Source organism: Hemiscyllium ocellatum, chromosome 45, assembly GCF_020745735.1.
Source record: "Hemiscyllium ocellatum isolate sHemOce1 chromosome 45, sHemOce1.pat.X.cur, whole genome shotgun sequence".
NCBI lineage: Eukaryota > Metazoa > Chordata > Chondrichthyes > Orectolobiformes > Hemiscylliidae > Hemiscyllium > Hemiscyllium ocellatum.
In genome coordinates this window covers 24,544,610-24,564,227 of record NC_083445.1, presented here as the reverse complement: position 1 = coordinate 24,564,227, position 19,618 = coordinate 24,544,610, and the positions used below count along the sequence as shown (strand labels likewise).

Sequence of the window (19,618 nt, the reverse complement as noted above, 5' to 3'; positions counted from 1 at the left end):
TGACACTATGTGGAGAATAGCCCTCATGTTGCCACTGTGCTGTGCATGAACAGGTTCAGGAATCATGAAAAGTTTGTGGACGGATATAAATCTACATTCCTTGAATCATTAAAAGATGAGGCACCTGATGTCACACTTCACCATTCAGACTAGATACCCTTTATCCCAAATATTTTGTTCCAAACTCCAAAATATGCCACCATGTCAGTTTTTCTAATTATCTTAAGTATGGTAACTTGTCATAGAATTACAAAGTCATTGCTTGGTTATAAGCACAGAAAGCCATTCAGACCATCATATCCATGCTGACTCTGAAAGTGTAACTCAGCTAATTAGATTCCGCTGATCCTTTTCCACAGCCCTGAAAACATCTGATTTATTAAATGCCTTCTGGAGGTGATGACGACAGGTTGGGCCTGCATTCATTGGAATTCAAAGGATGTTAGGTGATCTTGTTGAAATATATGAAATATTGCGAGGTTTGACATGGTAGGTACTGAAAAGGTGTTTTCCCTTGTGGGATAGAACAGAACATGACAAAAGACGCAATAATCTGCCTTCAGTGTTGATGCTCAAGGAATAAATATGGGCAAGGAAACAAACTTCACTGCTCTTCAGATAATGAGCTTTATTTTTCCAACTGTCTAACTGTGAGACATTGCTATGAAAGTTTTTTTCAATAATATTAGCACTTACTAAAGCATCTATACATAAATACACAAATAGCCGGTATTGAATAAAAAATCATATGTTCAGAGTGTGGGTGCTGCAATGACAGGGCAGGAGAAGGGGATATCTCCCTACATTCCCAAAAAAAAGTTGACTCAGAAATCAAAGTTCAAGTTGAAGGAAGTTAATGTCACACAACACCAGGTGATATCACCTGATGAAGGAGCGTCGCTCCGAAAGCTAGTGTGCTTCCAATTAAACCTATTGGACTATAACCTGGTGTTGTGTGATTTTTAACTTTGTACACCCCAGTGCAACACCGGCATCTCCAAATCATGTTGAAGGAAGTGATTGAAGGTCAGAATGATCTTTCAGGCAGAAAGGATTTGGAAAAGCACAAAAACTGGCATAGCTTTAACATAGCAATTAGTTACCTTTAGGCATACAAAGACAAGAAATGAGACTGCAAGAGCAATGGGACAGGGATTTATAATAAATAGTCATTTGATGCCGTAGAATTGTTGTAAAAAGGCCTTACATTTTGCATTCATTAAGACAAGGGGTAAGAATGAAAAGAGAAAATGCCATTTCATAATTTATAATTTGCTAAAATTACATTGATAATTTCAGATTGTTAGGTAGACTTGTGTACTGGAAGCTACACGTTACCAAATTGTGCCTTCTTCTTTGCAGACAGACTGCACCTGTTTTAATGCAACAAAATGGGCACAACCTTTCCCTGGTTAATTCTTCAGGGAACTGCCTTAACCAATCAAAGTTGGGCAGTCTGGTTTGATTGATTGATTTGATTTATCGTCATGTGTCCGTAAGTACAGTGAAAAGCTTTGTTCACAAGCAGTACAGGCAGATCATAGTAACAAGGATGTAAAGACCATAGGGTGAGAAAAGAAAAACAGACAGAGGCATACAGGTTAAGTCATACAGGGCATGCATCAGGCAAGATCAACATTATTTGGAGTTAGAGAGTCCATTCATCATTGCCGGAAGAAGCTGTTCCTGAACTTGCCTGATGCGTGTGTTCAAGCTTCTGCATCTGCTGCCTGAAATCTGAACTAGCTTGACTGTAAACTGTCAGTCATCATCTAAGTGGTGCATTCTTCATGGCAACACTTCTACCAGTCCATTCCCAACCAATCAGCATTCTGTTCTCATTCGGTACACGATGTTGCACCTTTCCATATTTTTAAAATTCAGTTGTGGGACAGGGCACCACTGGCTGGCCCAGCATTTATTGGAATTTGCCAGCATTTATTAATATGCCTGTGACTTGTCTTGTGAGTGCAAGATGAAAATCTTTGACCACACATTTGTAATACTGAAGTTGAAAGTCTCGTTGTTTTGGTCAATTTTACAGGCAAGTTTACAGCAGTGGAGGATTTAGAAGTTACTGTGTATGGCTGGTGGATTTAAGTGCCAAAGCATGATTTTTAATTCACGAGAAGTGGGTGAAGTTGGGACAGTTTCAATTTCCAATGTTTAATTTTCTAGCATTCTGAGTATGAGTTTCAGTGCTATTTCTATTTTCAATTAAGTAAAGCTCACAATCATTCTGGCCCTGCTCTCAGTTTGATTTTCAACCCTGGCAATGTTACAAGCACAGTAATTAGAAGGCTTGAATAAATCCAAGCAATGCAGTTACATCAGGAGATATATATCTGTCTCAGGACAGCAGCCACAATGATACTGATGAGAACTTGCAGATTTCACAGTTCCCGATAGCCTGGTTGAAATTTGTATGCAGTTAGGCCTCCTTGCTGAGTGAAACATGCCCCTAAATAAATCTTCACACAAGACGGCAGCTGAGCCTGAGACAGACCTTTCTTAAAAGAAAGCAGAAAGTCCTTTAATGCCTAATTTTAGCTGTAAATTTGGGTGTTTGTCAAACTTCTTTGTAAGTGAACTTTAAGCAATGCAGGCATTTGGAATTCTAAATCTCAGAAATGGTCAGCACACTTTAGACGTTCTGCCTTACGTTTATGTATACCAAACTACTGACTGAAAATAAGATTTAATCGATTGGTTCTAGTCCTAATTTCACAGTGGCTCAGTGCTGCCTCACAGCATCAGAGACCCAGGTTCGATTCCAGCTTTGGGCGACTGTCTGTGTGGAGTTTGCACCCATGTCTGCATGGGTTTCCTCCCCCAATCCAAAGATGTGCAGATTAGGTGAATTGGCCTTGCTAAATTGCCCATACTGTTCAGGGATGTTTAGGTTAAGTGCATGAGTCAGGGGTAAATGCAGGGGAATGGGTCTGGTTAGGATACTTGAACTTAGTCATAGAGTCATAGAGATATCCAGCATGGAAACAGACCCTTCAGTCCAAACCGTCCATGCCAACCACATATCCCAACCCAATCTAGTCCCACCTGCCAGCACCCGGCCCATATCCCTCCAAACCCTTCCTATTCATATACCCATCTAAATGTCTCTTAAATGTTGCAATTGTACCAGCCTCCATCACATCCTCTGGCAGCACATTCCATACACGTACCACACTCTGCGTCAAAAGTTGCCCCTTAGGTCTCTTTTATATCATTCCCCTCTCACTCTAAACCTATGCCCTCTAGTTCTGGACTCCCCCAACCCAGGGAAAAGACTTTGTCTATTTATCCTATCCATGCCCTTCATAATTTTGTAAACCTCTGTAAGGTCACCCCTCAGCCTCCAACGCTCCAGTGAAAACAGCCCAGCCTGTTCAGCATCTCCCTGTAGCTCAGATCCTCCCACCCTGGCAACATCCTTGTAAATCTTTGCTGAACCCTTTCAAGTTTCACAACATCTTTCTGATAGGAAGGAGACCAGAATTGCACTCAATATTCCAACAGTGGCCTAACCAATGTCCTGTACAGCCGCAACTCCTGTACTCAATACTCTGACCAATAAAGGAAAGCATACCAAACGCTTTCTTCACTATTCTATCTACCTGCGACTCCACTTTCAAGGAGCTATGAACCTGCACTCCAAGGTCTCTTTGTTCAGCAACACTCCCTAGGACCTTACCATTAAATGTATAACTCCTGCTAAGATATGCTTTCCCAAAACGCAGCGCCTCGCATTTATCTGAAGTAAACTCCATCTGCCATTTCTCAGCCTATTGGCCCATCTGGTCCAGATCCTGTTGTAATCTAAAGTAACTCTCTTCACTGTCTATTACATCTCCAATTTTGGTGTCATCTGCAAACTTACTAACTGTACCTCTTATGCTCGCATCCAAATCATTTATGTAAATGACAAAAAGTAGAAGACCCAGCACCGATCCTTGTGGCACTCCACTGGTCACAGACCTCCAGCCTGAAAAACAACCCTCCACCACCACCCTCTGTCTTCTAACTTTGAGCCAGTTCTGTATCTAAATGATGAGTTCTCCCTGTATTCCATCAGATCTAACCTTGCTAATCAGTCTCCCATGGGGAAATCTTGTCGAACGTCTTACTGAAGTCCATATAGATCACATCTACTGCTCTGCCCTCATCAATCATCTTTGTTACTTCTTCAAAAAACTCAATCAAGTTTGAGAGAAATGATTTCCCACGCACAAAGCCATGTTGACTATCCCGAATCAGTCTTTGCCTTTCCAAATATATGCACATCCTGTCCCTCAGAATTCCCTCCAACAACTTGCCCACCACCGAGGTCAGCTCACCGGTCTATAGTTTCCTGGCTTGTCTTTATTGCCCTTCTTAAACAGTGGCACCATGTTAGCCAACCTCCAGTCTTCTGGCACCTCACCTGTGATTATCGATGATACAAATATCTCAGCAAGGGGCCCAGCAATTATTGGGCTGAAGTGCCTGTTTCCACACAGTAGAGATTCTTAACAAAAATCTTCGGGGTACGGTGGCTCAGTGGTTAGCACTGCTGCCTCACAGCACCAGGGACCTGAGTTTGATTCCAGCCTCGGGTGACTGACTGTGTGGAGTTTGCACATTCTCCCCATGCCTGCATGGATTTCCTCCAGGTGCTCTGGTTTCCTCCCACAAGACAAAGTTATTTAGGTTTGGTGAACTTGCCTTGCTAAATTGCCCATAGTGTTCAGGGATGTGTAGGTTATGTGCATTAGTCAGGGGAAATGTGAAGTAATAGGGTAGGGAGTTGGTCTGGGTTACTCTTCAGAGGGTCGGAGTGGACTTGTTGGGTCAAATGTCCTGTTTCCACACTGTCGGGACTCTGAGTTTAGAAGTAAGGATGTGTTACAGCAGTTTTGCACAGCTTTAGTGAAACCACACCTGGAGTATATTGTGAGGTTTTGGTTTCCTTTTCGAAAAAGGGATACAAATGCCACAGAGAAAGTATAGCAGAGTTCCATGAGGCTGATCCGAGGATGTTGTGGTTCTGTTCGCTGAGCTGGGAATTTGTGTTGCAGACATTTCGTCCCCTGTCTAGGTGACATCCTCAGTACTTGGGAGCCTCCTGTGAAGCACTTCTGTGATCTTTCGTCTGGTGGAGGAAACATCACAGAAGTGCTTCACAGGAGGCTCCCAAGCACTGAGGATGTCAGCGAGACAGGGGATTAAACGTCTGCAATACAAATTCCTAGCTCGGCGAACAGAACCACAACAACGAGTACCCGAGCTACAAACTTCTCACAAACTTTGATCCAAGGATGGTTGGAATGTCCTCTGAGAAGAGATTGGTTCAACAGGGCCTGTATTTGCTCGCATTTAGAAGGATGAGAGGGGATTTGATTGAAACATATAAAATTCTAAAAGGTCTGGACAGGCTATATGCAGGGAGAACACTTTGCATGGTTATGGAGACTAGAACGGTCGGGGTGTGGGGAGTGTCTCAGGATATGGGGTACACTATTTCAGACTGGAATGATAAAAAAAAGTACTCAAAATACTGTGGAATTCTCTACCATAGAAGATTGTGGAAGTCAACTCACTGAATATATTCGAGAGAGAGAGAATCAGTCATTATCATATTCAATGGCAGAGCAGGCTTGAATAATTCAATAGTTTCCATGTTTCATGGAAATTTCATGGGATTTCTGCAGATCTGCTAATGAAGTGGATGGTCTTGAGAACCCTCATTGATCATTCAAAGCTCCTCGCCCACTTTGATTGGTAGCCTTCGACCTAGATTGCTCCTGGGTTGATTCTGATTCTATCTTTTCATAGATCATTTGGTTCTAGCAACATTCTGAATGTTCAAGTAACATTTCTGACCAACCTTTCATCCCACTGCACCAACATTCTAATTTCTTTCTTCCATATGTCAGAAAGCACACAATCAACTATGTTGAAGTGTTATCACTTTTTAACTAAGCTGATAGATGGACAGTGATAAAGAAACATACTCCTTTTTGAACATGAACTTGTGAATTTTGAACATCTGGAACAACAGCTGACCCTCTAAACAACACTGCATTTTTAAATTAAAGGAACATCTCATCATTGCGTTTACTGACTACTTACTCTTGTTCACCTGTGAAAGCTTCATCCTGAAATCAGTGTGAGAGTTTTGCATTTCTTCTGACAGTCGAGAAACTGGGATATAAAGCACATCGGAGTTATTTGGAAGTTTCAATCACTTCATAGAAACATAGTAGATAGGAGCAGCAGGAGGCCATTCAGCCCTTCGAGCCTGCTCTGCCATTCATCACAATCACAAACTTTATCACCATTCCAAATCAATAGCCTAAACCTTGTTAGGTAGAAGTAGCACTCAGGCGAGTGTGAGATAGAAGTAACATTAAAATGTTAGGTAGAAGTAGCTCTCAGGCTGATGTAGCCAGTGGGCCCCAGAGGGGGAAACAGACACGAGGTCTGAGGAAGATAACTGAACCAGTGGAAAAGTACTGAAAGAGCAGTAAAACTTGAAAAAACAGAACAAAGGGGCCATCTGGTACATAGCAAGTTGAGCTAACTGATAGCCGAATAAGGCATGTTAGAACACTGATAAGAGACTGGGGCCAATGACAAACTATAGAACCGGCCATTACCAAATAAGGGAACGGTGCAGGAACAAGGGGGGGGGTATAAGAATAGACAACTTGGAACAAAGGATTAGAACTCGTCTTCTCCAGCAAGCCTGATACCTTGCTGTAACTCGATTCTTTCTCGAATAAAGCGGTCTGTTTCTTAGAATCTGACCCGGTGTCTCATTCCTCCGAAACGAACACAGGGACGGTAGAACCGTCTTAACAACCTGCTTTCTCCCCATAACCTTTGATCCCATTCGCTCCAAGTGCTATATCTAGCCACCTCTTGAATACATCTTTCCTGTGGTAATGAATTCCACAGGCTCACTACTCTTTGATCTTCAACTCACGATAATGTGTACTATATAATCTGCTTCGGATGATAACAACAGGTCACTTCTTGAGGCATCAAAGTTCCGGGGCTGAACCAGACCCTTTGCAGCCTCGGTGGTCACTTGAACATCAGCTGAGCCTCTGACTGCAAATCCTCTCCACCACCAAAGCTTTCCTCTCCACAGCATGGCCCGTACCGCCTTAGTCTCAGCCCACTTGCTGCTGAACCTGTCATCTTTTGATCTCTCCAGACTCCACTCTCATCCTGGCTGGCCTCCCAGATTCTACCTGCCATAAAGGGCACCATACCTCCACTCCACAAACGTACAAAGTCCCATTTACTTAGCACCCACCCATGTACTTAGCAATCAACTGGCTCCATGTCCCATCATGCCTGGAATTCTTAAACTTTGAGTTTAAAATTCTCCCTAAGGTTGGATGTGACTTTTCCGCCAGTCCTGCAACCTTCTGATGTCCTATTCTCATCTCATCCTAGCCTCATGTACATACTCAATTATAGTTGATTCATCATCAGTGGCCTTGACTTCAATTGCCAGGCTCTATGCTCTAGAACTCTCTCACTATGCCTCTCCACTTCTCTCCTGCTTTTGCATACTCAACAAATCTATCTTGACCTGAAACTTTACCACCATTCCTGCTGGTTCAAAACCCCCCCTGTGCCCCGAGCAGCATTATGGGTGTTCCCACACCACAGAGACTGCAGTGATTCACAAACGAGGACTTTCACCACTGAATTAACTTGGTAACTCTTCGTTTCAATTTTAGGGGAATTACAGGGAAAGTGCAGGATGATGTTTCAAATTGAAACACAGAAAATTTCTTCCAGACTGCAGCACTCACGTTTCTTCTCCACATATATTCGTTCCACCTTCATAATAACCTCAAAGTTTCTCAACTCACTGAACATCTGTGTGACTGAATGCAAAGTAGAATATTAACTAACAAAAATAAAGACTAAGTGGTGGAGAAATTCAGCAGATCTGGCAGCGTCTATGGACATAGAGAGAGACACAGATAAGTTTGGAGCGTGGTCTATTTTTCAAACCTTCTGAAGGTCAACCATACTAGACTTGAAATAGAGGCATTTGCAGGTGAGTTTATGAACAGGAATGTCCTTTTGTGTGCGTGGGTTTCAGACTGGCTGTTAATTGTTCTCCCAGACTCCACAATCTCCACCCCCATCCCAGTCCAACAGATCGGTTCTGAGGCCAGGAGCTGGACATCTGGTCTTCATTGGAAATGGAGGGAAGTTTGAGGGAGAGTAATGCGGAAGTTTCAGGAGAATCAAGGAGAGATTTAGGGGCAAATTGGGTGGTGTATCATTCATAGGAGATGGAGGTGGTGTGAAAAGGAATTGGAAGATTTGAAGAAGTAGCGGGGAAGAATTGAGGGGAGTTGGAGAAGGGTTTGAGACAGATGAAGATAAACTTGAAGGGATACGGAGGAGGTTTGGAACAGGTTTTAATGGAGATGAAGGGAGGCTCGAGGGGAGATGGTGGGAGTTTTGAGGAGTGAAAGCGGGAGGCTTGAAGGGATATGAAAGGGTCTTGAGGGGAACTGGAGAGAGTTTTGATCGGCAATAAAAAGAGGTTCATGAGATTGGGAATATATTCAAGGGGAAATGTTTTTGAGGGGAAGCAGCTGGAATTTTGATAAGTTTTCTGGCTATTGTGCAATGCCGTTCTTTAACTTATGGATTCATTTCAAAATCAGTCTCTGATTCACTCAGCCCTGTCAATTTCTGTGCAAGCAAAATAGACACAACATTCTGATCTTGGCTACAATAATGAATTTTTCATATTGTGATACAGAGAGTAATGGGGATTTCATTCCAAACAGTCACTCAGGTTTGTGCAGCTGTAAACTCGAACCTTGCAGTTTTTTGAACTTGTTGTCATACCCGGAATATTGTGATGGGCTGGGGACAGATCAATATTAATTGAGATGGAATTCTGCACCAGAGGAGTAAGTATTATCTTCGGAATGAAGAATAATAATCCTGAACTGATTACAAGGGAGTGTTACATTGACAGAGGTACAGCATCTAAAAGGTTAGGATGAATTGGAAAAGAGGATATCAAGGAAAGTGAATGGGGATTCATGGGGGAGTGGATAGTTGGTGAATGGGGAAGCGAATGGTGCAATGATAGTGTTCCTCACCCCAAGAGTCCCTGACTTGAGAACTCCAGAGGTTATCATTTATATTTGAACTTCACCAGCCATGGTGGTGGGATTTGAACCCATGCCATCAGAGTATTAGCCAGGGCCTCTGGATTACTGGTCCAGTAATGCACTACACTGTATCAATATAGCCACAGTCCAAAGTGCACAAGTAATATTTCATCATCTCATCCTCAAAGGCAAACACTAGCATTGATCTTATAAAAAGAAGAAACATCTTGTGCAAAGGGATTCAATCAAGTGTGACCACAAATTCCAAATTAATATTCCTTACATGAAACCCATTTGCTGTGCTCAGCAGCACACAGGTTGCTAATTCATTTCAAAATTGCAGTTAAAAATAACACATTCTGTGTCATAACTTTCCTGCATTCTGGCTCAAATCTAGTGAGTAACTTCCCTTCACTATTCACCATCTTCCTGTGTATTGACATACTTTGATGTTAGTATTTATATGAGATGCTTATAAGCTATTACTGGATAGTGCTCTTGATTCCAAGTTCCTTAAATCAACTAAATTCCGTCAGCAGAGTTTTCAACTTTCCAATTAACTGCAGCAAATGTTTTGGGGTGGATTACAGCAGGGAGAAAGTTCTGGATTGCACTAATCTCTGTGAGAAGATACTATCACAGTTATAGCTCTTATTAGTGTTTTCTCTGCTTGACTATGTTGTTCTTTGTGTTCTATGTTCGTTCAGCAACATCACAGACTAATAACCGTAATGGGGGAAACAAAGGGCTATCACAAGCATAACTGAAAGCCTTCTGGACCCAGACAGACCAGATCACAGTGGAGGACATAATTTATTATGGGGAGCAAGAGTGATTACCCCGAGCAAAGACATCACCAGAGATTGGCTGAACTCCACCAGGATCATGCGAGCGTTTCCAAAATGAAGATGCTGATAAGATATTGTGTCTGGTGGCCAGACTTGTATGCAGAAATAGCTGCATTGGTGAGGTATTGACGAGAGTGCCAACAAGGACAAAAATTACCACCAACAGTTCCACCATATTCATGGGAATGGCTGCCTAAACCATTACATGTTGACTATGCAGGTCCTTTCATGGGTTCAATATTCTTAGTCATTGTGAACGCCCACTCAAAGTGGTTGGAAGGTACAGAGTTCATTGGTTAAACACGGGGATAACGATAGAAAAACACGGACTCTTGGATGTGTTGGTCACAGATACAGGCCATTGTTTACTAACAGGGAATCTGGGTATTTCTTAAGGTTGAATGCGGTCGGAAATACAAGGGCAGCTCCACACCATCCTTCATCCAGTGGTCTGGTAGAAAAAGCAGTCCAAACTTTGAAGGCAGATTTAATGAAACAGCTTATTAGATTACTTACAGTGTGGAAACAGGCCCTTCGGCCCAACAAGTCCACACTGACCTGCCAAAGCGCAACCCACCCGGATCTATTCCCCTACACCTAACACTACGGGCAATTTAGCGTGGCCAATTCACCTAACCTGCACATCTTTGGACTGTGGGAGGAAACCAGAGCCACCCAGAGGAAACACCCAGAGCAGACACGGGCAGAATGTGCAAACTCCACGCAGTCAGTTGCCTGAGGCGGGAATTGAACCCGAGTCTCTGGCACTGTGAGGCAGCAGTGCTAACCACTGTGCCACCGTGCCACTCACTGCCACGGTGATTCACGAAATACCAAAGTCCCAGATTCTTTTTGATTAAAGGACCACCTCTCATGCAATTACAAAGATAGCTTCAACAAAGTTCCGAATGGGTAGATTCTCAGATCTTCCCAGATCTGGTGGGGAGGGTGAAATGGAATCAGGGTGGCCAATGCTGGATACAAGACTCTGCCATGTGGGAGAGAGAATTTATTTCGGGGGGAGGGGCGAAGTTGGAACCATGGGAATGGCCTTGCAAAGATAAGAGGCATTGTCGATATGAGGTCTGGCCCCATGACATACAAAATTTGAGTAGATGTGACGGACTTGAACAAGCATGTGAACAGTATGAAAGCTGTGAACCTGCAAATGGGGCGGTAGCAAAATGTGTCTGGCTCCTCAGAGCAATAGGAAAAGCTATCAGAATCAGTGGGTTCTCCCGCTCCATCAAGCATTGAAGATTTCTCAGAATTTGAGATGGACACGATGGATGTTGCCACCTCAATGTCTTTGCCACCTGGAGAAGAGAATGAAATTCTCTGGGCACAAGAATAATGCGACTGTGCATTACACACAGCCCGTAGCCGAGGCAGAGTGAGAAGAACCTGAACCTGTTTTGTTTTGTTTGTGTTTTAAGACCATTCTGCATATTTCTATTTTAGACACAGCAGGCAAACAGGTCCTTTGGCCCAACTCATCAATGCTGATCAGGTTTCCTAAATTGAGCTAGTCCCATTTTCCTACATTTGGCCCATAGCCCTCTAAACATTTCCTTTCACATATCTACCTAAATCTCTTTTAAATATTGTAACTGTACCCACCTCTATCACTTCCTCTGGCAGTTTGTTCTATTTATGCACCACCCTCTGTGTGAAGTAGTTGCTCTTCAGGTCCCCTCTCACCTTAAACTTATGCCCTCTCGTTTTGGACTCCCTTGCCCTGGGGAAAAGACCTTGACTATTCCTCTTTTCTATGGCCCACAATTTCCTCCTTTAAAAACTTACCTCGTGGGATGGGCGGCACGGTGGCACAGTGGTTAGCACTGCTGCCTCACAGCGCCTGTAGACCCGGGTTCAATTCCCGACTCAGGCGACTGACTGTGTGGAGTTTGCACGTTCTCCCCGTGTCTGCGTGGGTTTCCTCCGGGTGCTCCGGTTTCCTCCCACAGTCACAAAGATGTGCGGGTCAGGTGAATTGGCCAAGCTAAATTGCCCGTAGTGTTAGGTAAGGGGTAAATGTAGGGGTGGGTTGCGCTTCGGCGGGTCGGTGTGGACTTGTTGGGCCGAAGGGCCTGTTTCCACACTGTAAGTCTAATCTAATCAGCCGCCTTCATTTTTGCAGTAGCAGCGGAAGCGGTGAGAGCAAGGATCAGGGGTTGCCGGGAAGTTAAATTAATCTTTCAATAACTTACCTCGCGAATAGGTGGCGTGCACGCTGAGCAGGTGCAGACACAGGACTGCTGAGTAAGTGGGGTATTTGGCCGGTTGCTTTACCCAAAACATGACCCAAATAGACTCATTCCTCCTCTAACCAAAAAAAAAATGTTCTGTGCGCCAATTCGGTAAGGTTACTAGTTTATTTTCAACAGTCTCTTCGGGAATTCAGCACAGTGGGAATGGATGATAGGGCAGCTGCATGCTTCTCCTGTAGAATGTGGGAGGTAAGGGTCACCACTAAAGTCCTCACTGACTTCATCTGTGGAAAGTGCATCCAACTCCAGCTCCTCAGAAACTGCGTTAGGGAACTGTAGCTGGATGAAAATGGGACTAGCTCAATTTAGGAAACCTGATCAGCATTGATGAGTTGGGCCAAAGGACCTGTTTGCCTGCTGTGTCTAAAATAGAAATATGTAGAATGGTCTTAAAACACAAACAAAACAAAGTTTCAGTGTCTTTCCTAATACTATCTATTTCAGAGACTGAAATCCAGAGAAATTGCATCCAACCTCACTTTTTTTAGATTTGGGAGGCTGAAGGGGTAATTGAGAGGAGTTACAGGGAGGTAGTCACACCTCAGGTACAGGAAAAAGATAGATGGATTACAGTCAGGAAATGGAAATTGTGGGCGGCACAGTGGTTAGAACTGCTGCCTCACAACACCAGGGTCCCAGGTCCGATTCCAGCCTCCAGGTGCTCAGGTTTCTTCCCAAGTCCAAAAATATGCAGGTTAGGCAAATTGGCCATGCTAAATTGCCCATTGTGTTAGGTGAAAGGTTAAATGTAGGGGAATGGGTCTGGGTGGGTTGCTCTTTGGAGAGTCGGTGTGGACTTGTTGGGCCGAAGGGCCTGTTTCCACACTGTAAGTAATCTAATCTTAAAAAAGGGAACAGGCAGACAGTGCAGGCATCTCCTGTGGCTGTTCCCCTCAATAGTAAGTATACCGTTTTAGTTACTGCCATGGTGGATCACCTACCAAGGGAAAGCCAGAGTGGTCAGGTCTCTGGCACTGAGCCTGGCTCTGTGGCTCAGAAGGGAATGGGGGAAAATAGAAAAGTGCTAGTGGTAGGAGACTCAATAGTTAGAGGAACGGACAGGAGATTCTGTGATCACGAACGGGACTCCCAGAAGGTATGCTGCCTCCCAAGTGCCAGGGTACAGGATGTCTCTGATAGAGTCTACAAGATTCTGAAGGGGGAGGGTGAGCTGCCAGAAGTTGTGATGCACATTGGCACCAGTGACACAGGTAGGAAGAGGGATGAGGATCTAAAAAGTGACTTCAGGGACTTAGGCTGGAGGCTAAAAAGCAGGACAAGCAGAGTAGCAATCTCAGTATTGCTACCGGTGACACATGCTAGTGCAGTTAAACACATGGGAGCAGGACTGGTGCAAGAGGGAGGGCGTTAGATACGTGGATTATTGAGGTACCTTCTGGGGAAGGTGGGACCTGTACATGAAGTACAGGTTACATTTTAACTGCATGGGCACCAGTATCCTGGACACGAGATTTGCTAAAGCACTTCAAGAGGGTTTAAACTAGTTTGGCAGGGGATGGGAACCAGAGCTACAGATCAGAGGAATGGGTGGTTGTTGAACAGGCAGAAATAGAATGCAGAGTCTTTCAGGAAGAATACACAGTTGATAGAGTAAAGGGATGAATTAATGTGTGTGTTTGTTTCAATGCAAGGAGTGTCAGGAATAAGAATGATGAACTTAGAGTATGGATCAGTATTTGGATCTACGATGTTGTGGTCAATTATACTGCTGTTTGACAGGAGCTGTGGAGTATAAATTGGAAACAATTGTTCTTTGGGAAATGCACAACAGAAATGTTGAGGCTGTTTAAGGAGCACTTGTTGTGAGTGTTCGATAACTTTGTCCCACTGAGACAGGTAAGAAACAGTAAAGGAGTCTTGGATGACAAAAGCAGAGGAGGTTCTCGTCGAAAGGAAGAAGGAAACTTATTTAAGGTAGAGGAAACAAGGATCTGGCACAGCTTTTGAGCATTATAGGGTAGCTAGGCAAGAACTCAAAAATGGACTGAGGAGAGCCAGGATGGTTGAAAACGTGTTGCTGGTTAAAGCACAGCAGATCAGGCAGCATCCAAGGAATAGGAAATTCGACGTTTCGGGCATAAGCCCTTCATCAGGAATGAGGAGAGGGTGCCAGGCAGGCTAAGATAAAAGGTAGGGAGGAGGGACTTGGGGGAGGGACGATGGAGATGTGATAGGTGGAAGGAGGTCAAGGTGAGGGTGATAGGCTGGACTGGGGTGGGGGCGGAGAGGTTAGGAAGAAGATTGCAGGTTAGGAGGGCGGTGCTGAGTTGAGGGAACCGACTGAGACAAGGTGGGGGGAGGGGAAATGAGGAAACTGGAGAAATCTGAGTTCATCCCTTGTGGTTGGAGGGCTCCCAGGTGGAAGATGAGGCGCTCTTCCTCCAACCGTCGTGTTGTTATGTTTTGCCAGTGGAGGAGTCCAAGGACCTGCATGTCCTCGGTGGAGTGGGAGGGAGAGTTAAAGTGTTGAGCCACGGGGTGGTTGGGTTGGTTGGTCCGGGCGTCCCTGAGGTGTTCTCTGAAGCGTTCTGCAAGTAAGTGGCCCGTCTCCCCGATGTACAGGAGGCCACATCGGGTGCAGCGGATGCAATAGATGATGTGTGTGGAGGTACAGGTGAACTTGTGGCGGATATGGAAGGATCCCTTGGGGCCTTGGAGGGAAGTGAGGGAGGAGGTGTGGGCGCAAGTTTTACATTTCCTGCGGTTGCAGGGGAAGGTGCCGGGAGTGGAGGTTGGGTTGGTGGGGGGTGTGGACCTGACGAGGGAGTCACGAAGGGAGTGGTCTTTGCGGAACGCTGATAGGGGAGGGGAGGGAAATATATCCCTGGTGGTGGGGTCCGTTTGGAGGTGGCGGAAATGACGGCGGATGATACGTTGTATACGGAGGTTGGTGGGGTGGTAGGTGAGAACCAGTGGGGTTCTGTCTTGGTGGCGGTTGGAGGAGCGGGGCTCAAGGGCGGAGGAGCGGGAAGTGGAGGAGATGCGGTGGAGGGCATCGTCGATCACGTTTGGGGGGAATCTGCGGTCCTTGAAGAAGGAGGCCATCTGGGCTGTGCGGTGTTGGAACTGGTCCTCCTGGGAGCAGATGCGGCGGAGACAAAGGAATTGAGAATATGGGATGGAGTTTTTACAGGGGGCAGGGTGGGAGGAGGTGTAGTCCAGATAGCTGTGGGAGTCAGTCGGTTTATAGTAGATGTCTGTGTTGAGTCGGTCACCTGAGATAGAAATGGAAAGGTCTAGGAAGGGGAGGGAGGAGTCTGAGACAGTCCAGGTGAATTTGAGGTCGGGATGGAAGGTGTGAGTAAAGTTGCTGAACTGTTCAACCTCCTCGTGGGAGCACGAGGCAGCGCCGATACAGTCAGCGATGTAGCGGAGGAAAAGGTGGGGGGTGGTGCCAGTGTAGTTGCGGAAGATGGACTGTTCCACATATCCTACGAAGAGACAGGCATAGCTGGGGCCCATGCGGGTGCCCATGGCAACTCCTTTAGTTTGGAGGAAGTGGGAGGATTGAAAAGAGAAGTTATTCAGGGTGAGGACCAGTTCAGTCAGTTGAAGGAGGGTGTCAGTGGAAGGGTACTGGTTAGTGCGGCGGGAAAGGAAGAAGCGGAGAGCTTTGAGTCCTTCGTGATGGGGGATGGAGGTGTACAGGGACTGGATGTCCATCGTGAAAATAAGGCGTTGGGGACCGGGGAAGCGAAAATCCTGGAGGAGGTGCAGGGCGTGGGTGGTGTCCCGAACGTAGGTGGGGAGTTCTTGGACTAAAGGGGACAGAACCGTGTCAAAGTATGCGGAGATGAGTTCGGTGGGGCAGGAGCAGGCTGAGACAATGGGTCGGCCGGGGCATCCATCACGACGCATGACCCCGCCCCCACACCGAGCAATGTCACCACGTCTAACTCCGCCCCTACATCGACCTCTGTCCCCGCCCCTAACCCCGTCCCCACCCCCAGCTCCAGTCCAACACCAGGTCCTAGCTCCCAGCCTTGCCGGATTTTCACCATCCCTCCAGACCTCCCCCTCTCTGAGGATGAAAGATCAGTCCTCAGCAGAGGCCTCACCTTCATTCCCCTATGCCCTGGAATCAATGAGTTCAACACGTGGCGAGATGTTGTACAATTCTTCCACCGCCTTCGCCTCCGTGCCTACTTTCACAACCAAGACTCCCGCCCACCCTCTGACGACCCCTTCTCCCGCCTCCAACGCACCCCATCCACCTGGACACCCTGTGATGGCCTCTTACCCGCCCTCGATCTATTTATAGCCAACTGCCGCCACGACATTAACCGACTCAACCTGTCCACCCCTCTTACCCACTCCAACCTCTCACCCTCAGAACGTGCAGCCATCCACTCCCTCCGCTCCAATCCCAACCTCACCATCAAACTGGCAGACAAGGGAGGCGCGGTAGTAGTTTGGCGCACCGACCTTTATACCGCTGAGGCCAAACGCCAACTCGCGGACACCTCCTTTTATCGCCCCCTCGACCTCGACCCCACCTCCCACCACCAAACCATTGTCTCCCAGACCATCCATAACCTCATCACCTCAGGGGATCTCCCATCCACCGCCTCCAACCTCATAGTCCCACAACCCCGCACCGCCAGTTTCTACCTCCTGCCCAAAATCCACAAACCTGAATGCCCTGGCCGACCCATTGTCTCAGCCTGCTCCTGCCCCACCGAACTCATCTCCGCATACCTTGACACGGTTCTGTCCCCTTTAGTCCAAGAACTCCCCACCTACATTCGGGACACCACCCACGCCCTGCACCTCCTCCAGGATTTTCGCTTCCCCGGTCCCCAACGCCTTATTTTCACGATGGACATCCAGTCCCTGTACACCTCCATCCCCCATCACGAAGGACTCAAAGCCCTCCGCTTCTTCCTTTCCCGCCGCACCAACCAGTACCCTTCTACTGACACCCTCCTTCGACTGACTGAACTGGTCCTCACCCTGAATAACTTCTCCTTTCAATCCTCCCACTTCCTCCAAACTAAAGGAGTTGCCATGGGCACCCGCATGGGCCCCAGCTATGCCTGTCTCTTCGTAGGATATGTGGAACAGTCCATCTTCCGCAACTACACTGGCACCACCCCCCACCTTTTCCTCCGCTACATCGCTGACTGTATCGGCGCTGCCTCGTGCTCCCACGAGGAGGTTGAACAGTTCAGCAACTTTACTCACACCTTCCATCCCGACCTCAAATTCACCTGGATTGTCTCAGACTCCTCCCTCCCCTTCCTAGACCTTTCCATTTCTATCTCAGGCGACTGACTCAACACAGACATCTACTGTAAACCGACTGACTCCCACAGCTATCTGGACTACCTCCTCCCACCCTACCCCCTGTAAAAACTCCATCCCATATTCCCAATTCCTTCGTCTCCGCCGCATCTGCTCCCAGGAGGACCAGTTCCAACACCACACAGCCCAGATGGCCTCCTTCTTCAAGGACCGCAGATTCCCCCCAAACGTGATCGACGATGCCCTCCACCTCATCTCCTCCACTTCCCGCTCCTCCGCCCTTGAGCCCCACTCCTCCAACCGCCACCAAGACAGAACCCCACTGGTTCTCACCTACCACCCCACCAACCTCCGTATACAACGTATCATCCGCCGTCATTTCCGCCACCTCCAAACGGACCCCACCACCAGGGATATATTTCCATCCCCTCCCCTATCAGCGTTCCGCAAAGACCACTCCCTTCGTGACTCCCTCGTCAGGTCCACACCCCCCACCAACCCAACCTCCACTCCCGGCACCTTCCCCTGCAACCGCAGGAAATGTAAAACTTGCGCCCACACCTCCGCCCTCACTTCCCTCCAAGGCCCCAAGGGATCCTTCCATATCCGCCTCAAGTTCACCTGTACCTCCACACACATCATCTAGTGCATCCGCTGCACCCGATGTGGCCTCCTGTACATCGGGGAGACGGGCCGCTTACTTGCAGAACGCTTCAGAGAACACCTCAGGGACGCCCGGACCAACCAACCCAACCACCCCGTGGCTCAACACTTTAACTCTCCCTCCCACTCCACCGAGGACATGCAGGTCCTTGGACTCCTCCACCGGCAAAACATAACAACACGATGGTTGGAGGAAGAGCGCCTCATCTTCCGCCTGGGAAACCTCCAACCACAAGGGATGAACTCAGATTTCTCCAGTTTCCTCATTTCCCCTCCCCCACCTTGTCTCAGTCGGTTCCCTCAACTCAGCACCGCCCTCCTAACCTGCAATCTTCTTCCTAACCTCTCCGCCCCCACCCCACTCCAGCCTATCACCCTCACCTTGACCTCCTTCCACCTATCACATCTCCATCGCCCCTCCCCCAAGTCCCTCCTCCCTACCTTTTATCTTAGCCTGCCTGGCACCCTCTCCTCATTCCTGATGAAGGGCTTTATGCCCGAAACGTCGAATTTCCTATTCCTTGGATGCTGCCTGACCTGCTGTGCTTTAACCAGCAACACATTTTCAACTGTGATCTCCAGTATCTGCAGACCTCATTTTTTACCCGAGAGCCAGGATGGGGCATGAAAAAGCCTTGGCAGAAAGGATCAAGGAAAACCTAAACGCGTCTTACATGTACATGAGGAATCAAGAGAATGATCAGAGAGTGGGTAGGGTTGATGAAGGATAGTGGAGGGAACTTGTATCTGGAGTCTGAAGAGGTAGGGGAGGCCCTAAATGAGATTTTTGCTTCAGTATTCACTAGAGAGAGGGAGACATTGTTGAAAGTGAGAACATTGTGGACCAGGTTAATAGGCTTGAACAGATAGATATTATGGAAGTTGATGTGCTGGAAATTCTGGGAAGCATCAATACAGATAACTCCCTGGGCTGGAACAGATATATCAAGGTTATTATGTGTCACAAAGCTCGTCCTTTTTTCCTAAAAGCTGTTCCTTGGCTCAAGGAGAGGCTGTCCTTGATTTTTTTTCAGAGGGGTAATAAACCGGGCTGGGCACCAATCAGTCTAGTTTGGTATTGAGATGAAAAGAATTTTGAGAGACCTTTTGTTTCTATGTAAACAGATGAGACTTCAGGCCAAAGTGGTAATGTTTTAGAAGTGACCTGTATAATGAAAGGGAGTAGTCAGCTCTGAGTTTCATTTCACTCTTGAGCTGGTGAGAAGTTCAACAGGGAGCTGTGTGGAAACTCTTTTTCTGCCCTTAAAATTCAATCTGTAAGCATGTGTTTCAATTAAACTGATTTTTAAAGATAGTTTGCTTACTGGGACTGTTGTGTATAGTTAGAACAGCATAATTAAATCTACTTGGATAAGCTGAGTTCTGTTGTGGTTCTTTGTGTTTCATTGTGTAATTTTGTGAATACATTTTT

General features: G+C 46.6%; 1 protein-coding gene across 10 annotated transcripts in view; it reads right to left on the bottom strand.

The window, feature by feature from the left end:
• LOC132835946 (uncharacterized) overlaps window positions 1–19,618 on the bottom strand; it is a 147,088-nt gene that overhangs the window by 11,851 nt on the left and 115,619 nt on the right. For 7 of the 10 annotated variants that reach the window (XM_060855084.1, XM_060855083.1, XM_060855089.1 and 4 more), the window contains 2 exons: window positions 7,809–7,883; window positions 6,109–6,180 (listed from right to left, as the gene is read on the bottom strand). The exons of 2 other annotated variants lie outside the window; for them this stretch is intronic. In XM_060855084.1, coding sequence (XP_060711067.1) covers window positions 6,109–6,180; window positions 7,809–7,883 — 147 coding nt within the window. The remainder of the gene's footprint in view (window positions 1–6,108; window positions 6,181–7,808; window positions 7,884–19,618) is intronic. One more of the 10 variants, XM_060855086.1, reaches the window with a different exon arrangement.